The 18,320-nt window shown below is 41.4% G+C and overlaps 1 protein-coding gene across 1 annotated transcript in view; it reads right to left on the reverse strand.

The window, feature by feature from the left end:
• Positions 1 to 7,281: 7,281 nt before the first annotated feature.
• lrrc3b (leucine rich repeat containing 3B) overlaps positions 7,282 to 18,320 on the reverse strand; it is a 31,976-nt gene continuing 20,937 nt past the window's right edge. The window contains exon 2 of the mRNA XM_085395848.1: positions 7,282 to 9,586. Coding sequence (XP_085251974.1) covers positions 8,658 to 9,440 — 783 coding nt within the window. The 5' untranslated portion in view covers positions 9,441 to 9,586 and the 3' untranslated portion in view covers positions 7,282 to 8,657. The remainder of the gene's footprint in view (positions 9,587 to 18,320) is intronic.

The following is an 18,320-nucleotide window of genomic DNA, read 5'->3' on the forward strand; positions in this document are numbered from 1 at the left end:
TTAATGGCTTAAGCAGTGAGAGGCGAAAAACTAATATATCCATAAGTGATGGTGTAACATTCTGCATTCAAGTAGAATAGAATTCAATAGAATAGAATTCAACTTTATTGTCATTGCACATGGACAGGTACAGGGCAACGAAATGCAGTTTGCATCCATCCAGAAGTGCTTTAGTGATATAGATATATTACAATATATATTAGCAATAATATAGATATGTGAGTATATTACAAAAATGGGTCTATTATGGTATGTTATAATGTACACGGTATGAAGTATGTTGTGAATATTCTATAACTATAAGTATGTACAGGCTGTAGTGAGTACAAGCTATGTACAGGATATAAATATGAAAAACTATACAGAATATGAAATAAATAACTTTACAGAAATCTGAGATATACAGCTATACAGAAATGGGAACTATGCAAGTTGTAAATAGTTGTAGGGTTAAAAATTATCTAACTATCTAAGTATAAGTTGTTCTAACTGCTAAAAGTGTTTTCTAGTTTTTGCCTGTCACATATATTTGATATTTACAAAATGTGAACATTGGCATCCTCGAAAGAGTGTCCTTTATCCTTAAGATGCAGATGGACTGCTGAGTCTTGTCCTGTGGAGGTGGCTCTTCTGTGCTGTGCGCTTGTGAAGTGGCTGTTTGGTCTCTCCAATGTAGAGGTCTGGGCATTCCTCGCTGCACTGTACAGCATACACCACATTGTTAAGTCTGTGTTTTGGAGTTTTGTCTTTCAGGTGAACCAGTTTCTGTCTGAGCGTGTTGCTGGGTCTGAAATGCACCGGGATGTCATGCTTGGAGAAAACTCTCCTGAGTTTCTCTGATACACCGGCTACATAGGGGATGACAATGTTGTTGCGTCTGTCCTTCTTATCCTCCCTCGCTGGTGTCTGGTCTTCTTTTCTGTGCCTCTTTGCTGACTTTAAGAACGCCCATTTAGGATAGCCGCACGTTTTGAGTGCTTCCTTTACATGTGTGTGTTCCTTCTTTTTTCCTTCAGGCTTAGAGGGATTGAGAGGTGAAACGTCTTCAAGTAACTTAAAGAAGTCCAGACGCTTTTCTTACCTGAGTCAAATACTTTGAAAGATGAAACCATGTCTTACTCTCTCTTTTCATTTTGTTAATATTGAAGATTTTAAAAATACCTTAATCAAATTACAGCATGGTCTTCATGCAGTCAAACATGAAGATTTTCTGTAAGTCGTACAGTTTGTAAGTTTTTTGACTTGGTAAATTTATTCATCTAAATGTGTTTAGAAATTAAATATGAGAGCAAACCTGAGTTTAACACAAGCATGATGTCTGTTACATTCACAAGAACGTCAGGACTGAAGTCAGCAGAAAACCATTCAGCCAACATTAGATTCTTCTTCCTTTAGACATGTGTGCTTGTATTTTTCTCATAATTTGCTGGGTCTGAAATGCACCAGGATGTCATTTTTCTGATACACCGGCTACATAGGGGATGACAATGTTGTTGCGTCTGTCCTTCTTATCCTCCCTCGCTGGTGTCTGATCTTCTTTTCTGTGCATCTTTGCTGACTTTAAGAACGCCCATTTAGGATAGCCGCACGTTTTGAGTGCTTCCTTTACATGTGTGTGTTCCTTCTTTTTCCTTCAGGCTTAGAGGGAACATGTTCTGCCCGGTGGTGTAGGGTCCTAATTACTCCAAGTTTGTGCTCCAGAGGGTGATGGGAGTCAAAGAGGAGGTACTGGTCCGTGTGTGTGGGCTTCCGGTAAACTTCGATGTTGAGGTTGCCGTTCTCTTCAATGTGCACAGCGCATTCCTGGTGAACTTGATGTTTTTATCCACAGCGTTGATGTGCGCAGTGAAGGATTCCACTTCTTGTGTCTTGATTTTGACCCAGGTGTCGTCCACATATCTGTACCAGTGGCTGGGTACTCTTCCTTTGAAAGAGCCAAGAGCCTTCCTTTCCCCTTCCTCCATGTAAAGGTTGGCTACCATAGGTGACACGGGGAGCCCATGGCACAGCCATGTTTTTGTCTGTAGAAGCCTTCGTTGTATTTGAAGTATGTAGTGGTGAGGCAGAGGTCTAACAGTGTGCAGATCTGATCGGGGTTGAAGTTGGTCCTGTCCTCCAAGGAGCTGTCTTCTTGTAGTCGTTTTCTGACAGTCTCCACGGCCTCCGTGGTGGGTATGCAAGTGAAGAGAGAGACTACATCAAAGGACACCATGGTTTCATCTGGATCCAGGGGAAGTTTCTGGACCTTGTCGGTGAAGTCGGTGGAGTTCTTGATGTGGTGTGGGGTGTTCCCCACGAGAGGAGCACGGATGGTAGCAAGGTGTTTTGCAATGTTGACTGGCTGAGTTTATGCTACTGACTATGGGTCTGAGTGGGACAGCTTCCTTGTGGATTTTAGGAAGTCCGTAAATGCAGGGTATGGCATCCCCTGGGTAAAGGCGGTGATATGTAAGGCGGTCAATGATCATATTGCCGTACATTTTGGGAGGAACACCCTTCAACTGGTGCGGGACTATGAAAGGGAATCAAGGAAACTAGCGGATTATAGGAACCATCTCCGTTTCAACCTAAGATGCAGACAAAGCAGAGTTGTTCCTAAGAGCCTGCGCCTTGGATCCACTGTCAGGGGATACAGAGCAGACTTGATTCTACAGAGAGCACAAAATCACCTTTTAAGTGAAAGGCTAAGACAGGTCCATTTCACTATAGATGCCCTCCAGATCAAGATCAGCCAGACCCTGCAGGAACTGGAAACCCTTCTACCCTCTCCAATCTTAGAAGAGGTTTACAAGTTTGTGGACAAGGCTCAGCGGGCCCAACACTCTAAAGGAAAAGAAAGACAACGCAGGAAATTCCACACCTTGCTTTCAAAAACACACACTCCTCATTCTGAACCTACACAACCCAGAGAAGAAAACACACCTGATGCCAGTCAGGAGAAATGGGTGAAGAACTTTTCAGACCGGAATCTCACTGAACCTGACAAGAGAGTATTAGCCAAAGGACTCAATTTTGCCATTTCTCCACAACAGTTGCCCATAGTGGACCTCATCACAGCCACAGAAACCGCCATACGGATTAATAAATTATCACAGACAGAAGCAGAGCAAATCAGGATGAAAGTCTCAGCCACCCTCTCCAGTGCCAAAGTCCCTCCGTCCAACCTCACAATACAAGAAAAGAAGGCTGTCGCTTCCCTGAGCAAAGACCACAACATCACTGTTTTACCAGCTGATAAGGGAAGATGCACCGTGGTCCTAAACACTACAGATTACCACACAAAGATCACAACTCTCCTCAGTGACAACAATACCTACGAAGCCCTAAAGCGAGACCCCACAAGCAGCTACAAAAAGAAAGTTATAGCTTGCCTTCAAGACTTTGAAAAGGACAAAATCATTGACCGCCTTACATATCACCGCCTTTACCCAGGGGATGCCATACCCTGCATTTACGGACTTCCTAAAATCCACAAGGAAGCTGTCCCACTCAGACCCATAGTCAGTAGCATAAACTCAGCCACTTATAACATTGCTAAACACCTTGCTACCATCCTTGCTCCTCTCGTGGGGAACACCCCACACCACATCAAGAACTCCACCGACTTCACCGACAAGGTCCAGAAACTTCCCCTGGATCCAGATGAAACCATGGTGTCCTTTGATGTAGTCTCTCTCTTCACCTGCATACCCACCACGGAGGCCGTGGAGACTGTCAGAAAACGACTACAAGAAGACAGCTCATTGGAAGACAGGACCAATTTCACCACGATCAGATCTGCACACTGTTAGACCTCTGCCTCACCACTACATACTTCAAATACAACAAAGGCTTCTACAGTCAAAAACATGGCTGTGCCATGGGCTCCTCCGTGTCACCTATTGTAGCCAACCTTTACATGGAGGAAGGGGAAAGGAAGGCTCTTGGCTCTTTCAAAGGAAGAGTACCCAGCCACTGGTACAGATATGTGGACGACACCTGGGTCAAAATCAAGACACAAGAAGTGGAATCCTTCACTGCGCACATCAACGCTGTGGATAAAAACATCAAGTTCACCAGGAAGACACAAAGGACGACTGTTTGCCTTTCCTGGACTGCGCTGTGCACATTGAAGAGAACGGAAACTCCCACTAGGTTTAAATCTCTCTCCACTATTTGACCTTAGAACTGAAGAAGCTTCTCGGATGAGAGGTGAAACGTCTTCTAGCAACTTAAAGAAGTCCAGACGCTTTTCTTTGCAAGCTCCTTTGACTACGATGACCTGGATGACTGAGAACCTTCACAGACATTTTGGAGATTTACTTTCCAGGATGGTTGAGAATGCATCAAGACGCTTTATGAACTGTGTTAATTCTACCTCCGTGTGCCCAGGTTACTATCCGGGGTTTGTGTCTGCCACCTGCCTGTCCTCCTGGCTGCTCAGATCTCTAAGTGCACCATCTGTCCTCATCCCTGCCTCCATGGATTCGCTTCCCACTAACTCGCTCCCCCTCTTCAGAGCCCCACAGTCCGGCTCTGGTCGTAAGCTAAATTACTATAGCCCTGTTTAGTAATGTCCCTCAATCCAACTGCTCACTAGTAATTTTCTCCCCTTTCCGTTGCAGCCCCCCACAGTCCTGATTATGGCTTCCCTGTGTAATTTGTCTTCCCGGTTTCCTTCAGTTCTGCGATTTTGCTTCCTTGGTTGTTCCGGGTCACCTTTTGTTAAAACAATAAAATCTGCACGCTCACATTAAGCGTATTGAGTCTGCTTTTGGATCCTGCTTGTGTGCATGAACTGCGGTTCATGACAATAGGAGGTTAGGGCTAGGGTACCGTCGTTCTACTGGATTTCATCCATAACCCGGCGCGTAGCATAGGACCGCTGAAAGTCATCTTTCGCGTTCCTATGGAACACCTTGGGACGTGACAAACCGTCAGTATATTACGCCTCAAGAGTGAGAACGGTCTGCTATTTTCACTGAAACAAGCTAAATTCTCTCCAAATCTTTCTTAGAATGTTATATATTTGCTGCAGATTACCATTTGAGAAAAACTGTCTCTTTGACATAATGATAATCATTATTGTACACCTATAGTTTACTACCCTACTAACTTTGAAATGTTGGCTTAACAGACAAGAGTTATCTGTTTAGCCAAAGGTAATCCATCACTCACTAGCAAATGCTGCGAAAAGAAAATACCATGAACTATTACATACCTTCTTTATTTTATTTTCTGTATTTCATGCCACAACTATGAAAGTCAATGCTAACATGGTGCGTTAGTCTATTACACACTGCTCTTGTTGTGCAAGATCTGCAATATGGTATACTATAGTTCATATATCGTATGGTTGATTCTGCTTTTTCTAGCTAGCACAAATCCACTAAACAGTAATAATCCTAAACTCTGAAAGTCCAAGCAAAGAGATGGAAAAAGAAGACATAAAAAGAAAAGAACTGTAAGAGAAATATTCAGGCACTTAGAAAAACTCTCAAATCCTTGGCTACACTTTGCTTCATGACATTGTACATGTATTTCACAGACTGATCCTGATCCCATCTTGTGGAGTAGGATATTGTCTTTTGAAGACAAGACCAACAAATTAAAGGGTTTTCAGGTATTTCACAAAACATCCAGGTATTTCACAAAACATCCACATTGCTATTTACATGTGATCCTAGCACTCAATAGCTACATATTCTCACGACGTATTCCCTTAGTCAATTTTATAACCGCTACTGTACAACATGAATTGAACATTCAGATTCAGAGAAAATACATCACTTGTTTGCAGGACAACTTAAAATTATTGTTTTGTGGAGAGAATATAATTTCTTGTACTTTTCCATATGTATCTTTTTTATCAGTACTGGTTTTCCATCGGGTTTCCATTAATCTTCAATGCTAATGTGTTTCAATTAGAACAAAGTTATAAAACAAAAACAGAATCATCAGAACAGTGTGGCCTGTTACAAAGGAATGCAATGAAGAGATAATTCTGAGACTGAAGGAAAGTAACACTACCAACAATTAGAGTCAGCTGCAACTGACATTTAGTATTGTGCTCCCTTTGCACAGTACAGACATACAAAGATTTACTCTGATTGACAACAGCAATAGCAATAAACAAAGATGCCACAAACTGAAGGAACAAATGCACAGTACAATAAAGCAACCTGTAGTTGTAGCATGTTTTTGAGTTGTCATCATGTGATCAACATACTATTACAAATATTCTGGAGGGAAACCTGGAAGTCTTGTCTGATCTCTTCATGGCACCTTTGGCATGATTATAATCTGGAAAATGTAAAAACTTGAAGGCCTGTATCCTCTAGAAAGGCCAAAGCCAGAGTTTATGTTCATGATTAGAGTAATAAAAAACAGAAATAATGATTTATAGAGGGCTTGGGATAGGAGTGAAGAGTGGAGTCAGTTACTACACTAGTCAGATAACCTTCTGCTAACCCAGCTGCTTTCTATACTGAAGCTGAATGCAAGCAAACGTAGATCTTCCATGTCTGTTTTTGTGTAGAGATCTTAGTTTGGTACAAATTCCTTCTGAGTTCCTTACAGGATAAAATGAGGGGATTGTTCCATCAGGATGTACTGGAAGAAATCCTAAGTTGTTAATGTGGCTGACTTCTGACTCTATGACTCAGACTTTGTCTCACGATTGAGTACTTCCATGAATAAAAGAAACTTCTCCAGGGTCCATGACCAAAGTCCCTCATATGTTGGTGTTACTCATCATATCCTACCCCTCAACATTAAGGGTTTTCATTTAAACTGCATTACCAAGCACATTACGTTTCCTGCTGTGGTAGCACTGAAGGCAAGAGTTCATATTCAAAACCAAATACTACACTGGATGTTATTACTTCCAGCCAACCATGCTGGAAGTAATATGTTGATATTTTAAGATCTACTTCTAACCATTAATATGCTAAAATATGAATCAAACGTCTTGAAACATTTGTTTAAAATCAGAAATATGTGTATAAATTCATAATGAACAACTCCAAAACTGAGAGAGATTATTATGAATCCTGTTCTTAACAAGACTTAGAGCCCACTGATTGTGTCCTCCAGATTGTATAAAAAACAAGAAAGCTCTTTGAAAGTTGCAATATGATGTCAGGACACATTTAAATTTCACACATTTCACATTTTCAGACAGCCTCTGTAGGAAGACATTCAAACATACATATCGTTAGCTTCATAGCATAAGTGCCTAAGTCATTGACTTAGTCAAATGACTTAGGCAATTATGCTATGAAGCTAACGATATGTTTCTGCCAAGCATAGCGTGATGTGGATGTGATGGTCAAGTTTCAACTTTGGGAAGTTCAATTAATGTCTGGATACAACCACACTCCTGAAGCCCCTGAAAATGCTTTTACTTCAAACAACCACTTAAAAGGTTTCAAGCTAAGAAAAATGTCAGTCGTGATTTAACAGTGTAAGAACCCAATGACATTTGCTGGGATGTTTGATCACTCAAATCTAATCAGACCTTGATGAAGCAGATTATTCCACTTTAAATATTCAAAATATTTAAATGAAACACTGACATCATTATAGATTGATTATTTACATATTTGAAGTTTTCAGCGGTTTTACTCTTTAATCAATAAATTTGCAAATTGTGAAAACACGCACACACACACACACGGACATACCACAGATAGCTCCATCCTGTACAGGAGCTTAGTTTGTGCATTTTAAGCTGAAGTGACTTAGTTTAGTTTAGTGATTTAAAATGTTTGATAAAAGAAGTGAAGTTTTTAATGTTGCAATACACAGAAACACCATGGAATATCTAATTGCTGCAGTGATAGTATAGACTGACACGAACACATTCGATCCAACGCAAACACATTTGGAAAAAAAAGTAAATTCCAGACTTTGGACATATTTGCAGAAATGGATCATATTCATATTCCAAATGATCTTACTTTGGACTTTGACGTTTCTATGATAGCTTACCAAACAAACCAATGGACCTTCCCATTATTATCTGCAACCAGATAATGCCTAAATCAACAAGCACACTGCAAATGCAAAACATCAGATTTAGTGGTATTAAGCATGGTGTCTGACTATATGTTGGACAAGTCAGTGTTTGGTGGGTTTTATTATTGTAGGGTCTTTACCTTACAATATAAAGCGCATTGCGGCAACTGTTATTGTGGTTTGGTGCAATATAAGGAAACTGAACTGAACTGGTTGCCAGGAGAACGGTGCTTGTCTGACTGCATTGTGCCAAGTGTAAAGTTTAGTGGAAGGGGGACTATGGTGTGCTATTGTTTTTCAGGAGCTGGGCTCTGCACTTTTTGAAAAATCTTTCAAAAGTTCCCATAAACACACTCCTAAACCTCGTGGAAAGCCTTCCCAGAAGAGCTGAAGCTGTTATAGCTGCAACATTTGGGCCGACATCACATTTAAACCTGAGATTCTAATTTTTCAAGACTTTCTTTGTACTGTAAAAACCAAAATGTTGGTGCGGCCTTCCTCCTGTCATCGTAGTCATGAGCAAACCCTATCAAAGACAGACAGTCAAATACATTTTGATGCTCATATTACATAAAAGTTTGGTATAGTAAATGCTAAAAATGTAAAACATTTTGGTGTTCACCAGGTTTCTGCTGAACACAGTCACGGGGCCACTGCTGTCAGACAACAGTGCTTATGTCATCAGTCTCGTCTGCTTTTTTCGGCTTACTGGGGAGAGACTTGAGGTACTCCAGATGGCGTCGCGCGTCCTCCTGGTTCTGACGTACATAATACACCACATATGAAATGACCATAGCAAACCAACCGAACATGGTTACGAGCATAGCATAATCTGTGGTCCTTTTTGCCAAGTTACAGAGATCTATGTCAACCGCCAAGAACGGCTGTCCCTCCTGGTCGTGGAGCTCCGAGCTTCTGCAGAGAACCCGGGCAGCAGCCTCATGGTTATGGGCCATTCCTCCAATAGCCTGCTGAAGGGCGCAGTCACAATGCCAGGGGTTATCGTTCACAATAATCCGGGCCTTCAGTCGAGCAAAGGCATCCTTGTGTACGCTAGTGATGCGATTGTGGGAAAGGTCCAGCACCTGTAAAGTTGCCTCTATGCCAGTGAATGCACCTTCCCCTAAAGTCTCCACTGCATTGTAAGAAAGGTTTAGCTCCCTCAAAAACCTAAGTCCATGGAAGGCGAGATCGGGAACGCTGCCGATCTGGTTGTGGTCCAGCCTCAGCAAGACAGTGTCAACTGGTAGACTGGGAGGAATCTCTTTGAGGCGGGACTGACTGCAGGTAACATTGAAGCCATGGAGGTGGGAATCGCGTTGGCATATGCAGCCCTTTGGACACATGCTGGCCGAGGGAAAGCACAAGGCCATTAGGACAAGGCTCTGAAGGAGCAGGCACATGGGGATGGAGCGTGACAGCCACAAGTCCAGCAGAGTCATGCTGACCGACTGTCAGCAGCATCCCGCCTCGGGCCACAGCACCACCACTGGTCGCTTACACACATTGCATAGTAGCGACTGGCTTTCGCAATTTACCCACTGAAGATATGGAAGCGTGAACAGATGTTATCATACTGCGTTGTGGCCTGAAATGAGATAAGACAGAGTCAGTCAAACATATCAGCTAAAAATATAGTATAGTCAAAGGTTCATCATTTAAATGATCTTAAATGTGGCAGGTAGAGCTGGGCGATATGAGATTTTTTCATATCACGATATGTTTTTTTCATTTCAGGCGATAACGATATCTATCACGATATAAGCCAAATAACTATATTTGTAAGATTTAAATGTGCCGTTGCTCACAAGTAAAATGTGAAATAATCAGCAGCTTGTTTTGATTTAAATATTTATTTCCCATAATAAGTTCAACAGGGTAGATGTACTTAAGGAACATGAGACTTTTTCAGATAAATAAAGGCAAATATTGCAAACTACACAAAAGGCAGCCACTAAAGCGTTTAAGTTTCAAAATAGAACAAACGAAACAGACTAAACTGTCAATTCCACTTAGAAACAAAATATTAATTCTAAAAATAAATCTTAGTTTGTTTTACAGAAGAACAGACAAAACTGACTAACTTTTGTCAATATCAAATAAACTGAGAACTAAAAGGAAATTCTCAATCTCTCCTTGTTGTATAGCTGAGCTTTTCAAACAGTTTAACAGTTACTTTAGTCTGACAAAAGCCGAATGACGAATTAGCGCTTCCAGTCAGAGACTGAGGCTACGTCCACACGTACACGGGTGTTTTTGAAAACGGAGATTTTCCGTTTTCGTTTTAAAAAATAATCCCGTCCACACATAAAGGCAGAAATGAAGGAAAACGCTGCTATGAACATGCCAAAGCAGCAGGTGGCGCTAGATTCCTAACCGTGCAGAAATATTGGCCAATCAGAAGTCTAGAAGCCTCGGTGGGAAAACGTAAACAAAGCTGGGGCATAGAAGCAGAACCGAGTCGTATGTGTGGAGGGACAGTAACTGTGTGTATATGTAAGCATTTAAACACTGCAGAGAGTAGAATTAACAGTATTGTAGAAATTCATTTCACCGAAACAATAACGTGGCGCACAGTGTGACGCATGCTCCAGTTTATTGTATTTCCAGACTTGCTTTCGGCACAATTTACAGTGCACGCTACTCTGTTTTTGTCAGACTTGAAATAGCAGAAATACCTTCACACTACGGAACTTCTATGGCTCTTCCGTTCGACAATCTCTCCGGCATTGGAACCATCATCTGTTTTCTCTTCGGTCACGCTCGGTTGATTTTTCTAGTCGGCACACTCATTTCCTCCATTACGCGCTGGCTCCATTACCCGCTGGCTGCTTCCCAAACAAACACACGTGCGGCTTGGCACTTGTGCTGTACGTAACAAGTCACGCGACGTGACGCTGCGGCTGTGATTGGTTCGGCTCTGCGCTACTTAATTTGGATTGGCTGACCTTTTTTTTTTTTTTTTTTTTTTTGAGGACAAGAGCGGCGAGGTCTATCGCGATAACTTAATTTCTCTATCGAGTAAAAGTTATATCGCGATACATATCGTTATCGTTCTATCGCCCAGCTCTAGTGGCAGGTAAAATTTCATGAAAGTAGAATTCATGATAGATGATCAAATTTAATCAATAATCAAAATTATACAATGAATCCAAATAAGTTTTCTACCAGTGAAAGATATTCATTCATTGGATTCATTGGATATTCATTCTGCTAAAGAGAATGAATATCCAGAGCCTGACTTTACCAACAGCATCATCAGAATAAAAGTGTTTCTGAAAGACTAAGAGTAAAACCTTTTATACTGGATTAGTGCATAATCATAAAATGTATGATTGATCTGTTTAGTAGTAATATGATGAAATAATAGTGCAAGCATTATCTTACTCTTGTCAATAGAATCAAAATTTAACACAAGTAGAGATAAAAAGATGAATGCTGAATAATTCTGAGGCTTATCATACCATCTGTTAAGTATAACACAATGCTGGATACCCAAACAGGATACGCAAAAGTGGGTGTGCATATGGGCAATGTTTTACTTTAGTGATGCTCCACACAATTTCAGTCTCAGAAGATGAGACAATGGAAGCCACAGGGCGTGAAGGTGGATGTCAGACAAGATCAGACTATCGGTGTGCACGAGTTGGATGTCAGGATGGAGAGTGTCTCCAGGGCGGAGAGGCTGGTAACTGGAGGTGACTTCAGTGGACATGTAGGTCGAGTGAACAGAGGTGACAAGTATATATGTATTAAGGAGAGGCATGCAGAAGGACAGATGGTGGATTTTGCCAAAAGGACAGAAACGGCCATGGTGACCATGTAGCCTACTTCAAGAAGAAGCAACATAGAGTGAGGTATAAGAGTAGAAGAAGGTAGACCATATCTAATGCAGAAGGTGCAATCTGAAAAGGACAGGAGATTATAAAATGTAGAAAGGATTGTAGATTGTAGAATGACTCTGGAAATCAAAATGTGGAAGCAAGTGAAGGCAGAGCAACGATGAAATGGTGAAAGCTGGAGTTGAGACAGGTTCTGTGTGGTAGAGATGAATTACCAGGTGACTGTGAAAATACAGCTGCAGTAGTGTGGGAGACTGCCAAGAAGGTGTTTGGTGTATCCACTGGAAAATATTCAAAGAGTTTAGTAATGAACACATTTGATAGCCAGGGAGACGAAGAAAACACCAGCAAACTTTATGGGAAACTATGCATAACACAAAGAGAGAGCTGGCAAAGCAAAAGGCTCAAAGCGAGTTATATCTGAGGCTGGACAATAAAGAAGAAGAAAAGCATTTGTATCAATTAGCAGAGAGAAAGACGGCAAGACTGAGCTGTGAAAAGATGTGCAACAGGTTAGTGTGAGTAAGGAGATTGGTGAAATGTGTTAACAAATGAAGACTGTCTTCCTTCTCTCCCCCCAACCAATCACAGCAGATGGCCCTGCCCCTCCCTGAGCCTGGTTCTGCCGGAGGTTTCTTCCTGTTAAAAGGGAGTTTTTCCTTCCCACTGTCACCAAAGTGCTTGCTCATAGGGGGTCATATGATTGTTGGGTTTTTCTCTGTATGTAGTATTGTAGGGTCGACCTTACAATATAAAGCGCCTTGAGGCGGCTGTTGTTGTGATTTGGGGCTGTATAAATAAAACTGAACTGAATTGAACTGAATTGAAAGACTGATGCAGTACTTTGAGGAGCTGCTGCATAAAGAATATTAGAGAGAGGAATGGTAGTGAATCAGGAAACACATCACTAAAAGCAGGAAATAAAGAAAGCTACTAAGATGATGAAGATAGAAAAGGTTTGGTCCGGATCACATTCACTACATTGCCAAAAGTACTTACTCACTCATCAGGTGTTCCAATCAATTCCATTCAAATCAGTTCAATTCAATTTTATTTATACAGCACCAAATCACAACAACAGTTACCTAAAGGCGATTATTTTAAAGTAAAACCCCTACAATAATACAAAGAAAACAAAGAAAACCCAACAATCATATGACCCCCTATGAGCAAGCACTTTGGTGACAGTGGGAAGGAAAAACTCCCTTTTAACAGGAAGAAACCTCCAGCAGAACCAGGCTCAGAGAGGGGCGGGGCCATCTGCTGCGATTGGGGTGAGTGGAGCAAAACAGAACAAGGACATGCTGTAGAAGAGAGCCAGATATTAATAACAACTAATAATTACAGGCAGAGTGGTCTAAAAAACACTGTAAGTGAAAAAGGTGAGTGAAGAAGAAACACCCAGTGCATCATGGGAATCCCTGGCAGCCTACGTCTATTGCAGCATAACTAAGGGAGGATTCAGGGTCACCTGGTCCAGCCCTAACTATATGCTTTAGCAAAAAGGAAAGTTTGAACCCTAATCTTGAAAGTAGAGATAGTGTCTGTCTCCTGAATCCAAACTGGAAGCTGGTTCCACAGAAGAGGGGCCTGAAAACTGAAGGCTCTGCCTCCCATTCTACTTTTAAATACTCTAGGAACAACAAGTAGGCCTGCACAGCGAGAGCGAAGTGCTCTAATGGGTGATATGATATATGGTATCATAATGTTTAGCCTTTCTATAAAATACTGATATTTGCTTGCAGCACACAGAATAGAGATTTTGCTCATCGAACAGGCAAGACAGAAGACAGAAAGTGATCTAAGTGATCCATTGTGTCATAATTGATTACTTATGTTTTGGAAATCAAAGCATGAAACAATTACTTACCGCACTGCTAATGTTCTGTTATAAAATGCAAAATCTCAATTTATACATTAATTAAGTGTTGTTTCCTGCAAAATCCAGCAATTACTGCAATACAAATAGGCAGGCAGAAAGCACTCAACAACCATATCTATGTAAATGACACATGGACTGATTCTTATTTAGAGCTTTTCTGCTCTCCCGAAGCCCTTAAGGCGCTTTATACAACATGCCTCATTCACACAAACACTTTCGTCTTTCTATCTACCGATTATGCATATTCATAGAGCAACTTGGGCTTAGCATCCTGTCCAAGGATAGTTGACATGCAGGGATTTAACCATATATTTCTGCCTGAAATATGTTCTGCAAGTCAGTATTTTGACCTGAGCTACAGACATGTGAATGTGTATTTCTGCTGGAAATATGTGGTGCATTGTTGCTTTACGAGACCCGGAGCTTTGTCACTATTAGTAATCCTCACATTTACTCTTTCCAAATAAATTAACAGTCACAGTGATCACAGTCTTGCAGAATTTATGCTCGAACAGAGCGAGCGTGTTCAACGTCTGCACTACTGCAGAGCCAGTCCGTCTGCCTGCAGTGAGCTCTGCTGTCAGATGAAGTATGTGCTACGACTGGTGTGTGGGCCTCTGTCGCTCGTGTTGTTGTTGGTCTGTGAGCTGCGAAGAAGAGCAAAGACAGCGAGTGTTAAACACAGTGAAAAGTGTCACTGCAGCCACTGTCTGTGCTTTTCATGCTTTATTTTTTGATCACTGAAGTTGTTTTGCAGTTCTCTGGTGGTCTCCCTGCTTTATTCTGGCCCACTTATCACCAAAACAGGTAGGAGATTATTATTAGTCATTAGCATTCAACCCAGTCTTAATGAGGACTATACAAACAGCGCTTGCTGCCTCCACAGACTACGTTGTAGTCTGTGTACTTAAGAAGTTATTAACAACTCATATCTATTTTGTAATATTTTCCTATATCTTTTCTTGGGACTGTCCAATTAAAAACACCATCATCATTATCTGACCCCTCAACCTGAATGTAGGGAATAAAGCACACAAAGTTTATGGGAAACTGCAGAAACTGGCATCCTCACAATAAACGCTTTGCTGTTATTCAGCTGCAGTGCATCGTCTCTACTGCACTGAAACTATTGTTGCCTCTTAATGATGTTGAAATATGAGCCTTCTCCTCCCATCTCTGCTCGTCTGTAAAACTGTCTTACTGAACGCCACTGATGTGCTTTGTACTAAATGTATTTTCCCATTTTTATGCAGTTCAGAGTATGTTACCAAAACTGAAGTTAAGACATCTGCAAATTTTGTGAGACCATGTGGAATTTATAATAATATGTAACTTTAAAATTATGCAAAGGTGATTTCTACATGATGGACAAGTCAGAATGTGCCTTTTTATTTTATTGAAGCTGTGCATAGCTGCATTCTTAAAACTGCCATCAGCAGTGATGGGAATAACGGCATTAAAAGTAACAGCGTTACTTTGTAACAAGTAATCTAACTAATTACTATTTCTATCGTTACAATGCTGTTACCGTTACTAACAAGAAAATGTGGTCGCGTTACTATTTTTCAACAAACAGACGGTTGAAGCTGTGTTCAGCTTACAGCATCTTATATCAGCTGCAGGAAGTAGCTGTAAGTAATCCGGGTGCTGCAGCTTTAAGCAGCTGCACGCTCCCGTGGGCGGCATTCACTTTCTGCCCGACGATCACTTTTTGGCACAACACCTGAAGCTCAGGGGCAAAACAGTCGCATGAGTGCTGCTGTTTGACTGAAGAAGAATAAAGTAGTCGTGCTAAGCCAATCACATGACCACTTTAAGATGACAAAGCAACAAGGTGATATATACCATTTTTTAATTTGTGTTGATAGGCCACGTAAAACCAGAGTCATGATAAACAATATATATGCCTGTTTTTCCTCAATAGTTTCGTCACGTTTACTGTCTAAGGACAGCGCAGCAAGCACTCTCTGCTTATCACCAAAAAATAAAAAAACAGCCCGTCTGTGTTGGTGGAAAAATGCAAAGAATGATATGGCAACATGACATTGGGTTGTTCAGGAAGACGGGGAAGTTTTAGGAGAGAGAGAGAGAGAGAGAGAGTTTTGAGATGTGGGAGATTTGTGACATTTAGCGTGTTTGGAGTGTGTAGTTAATGTGTTGTCTTGTGTAGTTAGTTAGTGGTGTTTTGGATAGTTTTGTGTTGTGTGTCAGAACAATGAGGCGACTGCTGAATGTTACAGATGTTACCAAAAAGCCACCAAAGGCAGATTACAGTGTAAACACTGTCTCCAGGTAGAAACAGCAGTGATACACCTGCTGCTGTCAGACCTGCAGGTATCAGGCTGTGATGTTCTCCTTTATAGTGGACAGAAATTATTTTTTGGAGTGGCACAAATAATTTGTGTGCCATGTTATTTAATGCAGAACAGCTGATTGTTCTGTAAATAGTTTGAAATGGTTATAAAAAAGGGTAAAAGGTAAATGGCTGCAAATAACTTTGCTGTTTTGATTTAATGTTTTTTTTCTGATTTTAGATGAGTATGCCAAAATGGAAACGTAACTGTAAAATTACAGTTATGTTTCCCAATTGTGTCTGTGCACTGTTCAGAACTCGTGGAGGTCTTAGCAGTCAGATGCAGGCTGTTTTATATCCCAAGAGAGTTTACTGTGGTGATCATCGTTGCTGTTTACATCCCACCCAGTGCTAGCACTAATGCTAAAGCTAGTGGAACACTCAGTGAACTCTACAAGATTATCAGTGATCTGCGAACAGCCCACCCTGACAGCTTCTTCATCGTCACCGGGGATTTAAACAATGCTACACTTAAATCAGTTCTACCCAAATTTCATCAGAACATTGACTTTGCAACAAGAGGGGACAACATGTTAGACCTTGTTTACCCAAACATCCAGCATGCATACAAGGCTTCACCCCTCCCCTACATTGGACAATCAGACCACATCTCCATACTTCTCACCCCAGTCTACAGACCCATCAACAAACAGAGGGGTGAGAACATGGCCAGAGGGGGCCACACCTGTTCTGCAAGATTGCTTTGAATGTGCAGACTGGCATATGTTTAGAGAAGCTCCTACATACACAGACACCGTGGACCTGGTGAAGTACATAACCTCAGCGACCAGCTGCATCAGCAAATCAGCATTGAGGATGTCACTGTCTCCAAGTGGTCAGCCAGTGGTTCCCAAACCTTTTTTGCTAGGCGCCCCTTTGTTTTACAAGAAAAATCCCCCCCCCCCCGCGCACAAACACATCCTCCAACAACACACACCCATATTTTGTTTTCACACGGTTTATTTCACACCTCAAACATTTAGTAAACAATTAAACAAATACAAGTAAACTGCAATAAATTACAGGTAGCAATAAAATAAGCTACTAACTCTTTTACGCTACGTCCACACACGGAGCTGTTTCTGTGCATTTGGGCTTTTCGTCCACCTAAACAGTGTTTCAAATCACCGAAAACTGAGATTTTTTTAAATCTCTGTTTTTGCGTTTACGTGTGGACGAGGAATACAGAGTTCGTCACTCAACGTCAAAGGTATGTGCCTTTTTTCACGTCACGCTGTGCGCCACGTTATTGTTTACATGAGATGAATTGCAGAATGGCAGATAGAGACAAATACTGTTAATCTGACTGTCTGCAGGTTTTACACGCAGTTACTGTCCCTCCATTTACAAAGGCAGAGGCTCACGGTGTCATTATTTTACATGTAGTTGTTTTTTTCCTGTGTAATAATATTCAACATCGATATCAATACATTTATCAAAAAATGCCTCTCTGTGCAAAATGGGTTCAAAAACATAAACAGCTGTGCGATCCTGTTTGTCCGTGATTTGAACCGAGGGACAAATCGTGGCAGGATCAGCCTGATGTTATTTGTATCCCGCTGCAACTTTACTGTATACAGAGCAAACATCTCCAAAATGTCAGGAGTCGTTAGTCATTACAAGAAGTGTTTGTAAACTAAAAATCAAGAATGTGGGATCCTGTTTGTCCGTGATTTGAACAGCCCAGCGCTGCTCCCGACGCAGGGAAAACCAATCCTGCAGGGAGACCTACCTCTGCACTTGTGCAGGTGAAGCCAAAGGGAAGATTTGCTTCACCATATTTTCTAGTCTTTGGCTTAGAATGAAGTTGGTTTGGAAACATATTTGGCGATGCTTCATCTCCTGCTTTGCGTTTGTGTGGGCGCCCCGTCAAAAAACCTGTCCATTATGCTAGCAGCGTTCTTTTTTTTTTTTTCATACTGCGCCCCCCTGCATTGGCTCTGCAAAGTCCGCTGACTTGGTTCAACATTACTTGGCAACAGGGAAAGTGAGGCAGGTTGCACTGGTGCATTTGTGACAGCTTCACTTGAAATGCCTTCACCGCATCATACATGTCATGTCCATGAACTGACAGGTTTCCTCGCTGAGCTCAAAAACTCGATTGAGACCTTTCCCACAACTCAGCCAACGGACCTCTGTATGATCTATTTCCCACATAAAAGACTGAAATTAACGGTGATTTAAACCTTTAGTTCGGATCAAATTTACGGTTTGCGTCACGGTGATCATTACATGCTCCATTTTT

This window comes from Rhamphochromis longiceps, linkage group LG22 (assembly GCF_057381845.1).
Source record: "Rhamphochromis longiceps isolate RC_006_pf linkage group LG22, R_longiceps_female_GT1.1, whole genome shotgun sequence".
NCBI classification, from domain to species: Eukaryota; Metazoa; Chordata; class Actinopteri; order Cichliformes; family Cichlidae; genus Rhamphochromis; species Rhamphochromis longiceps.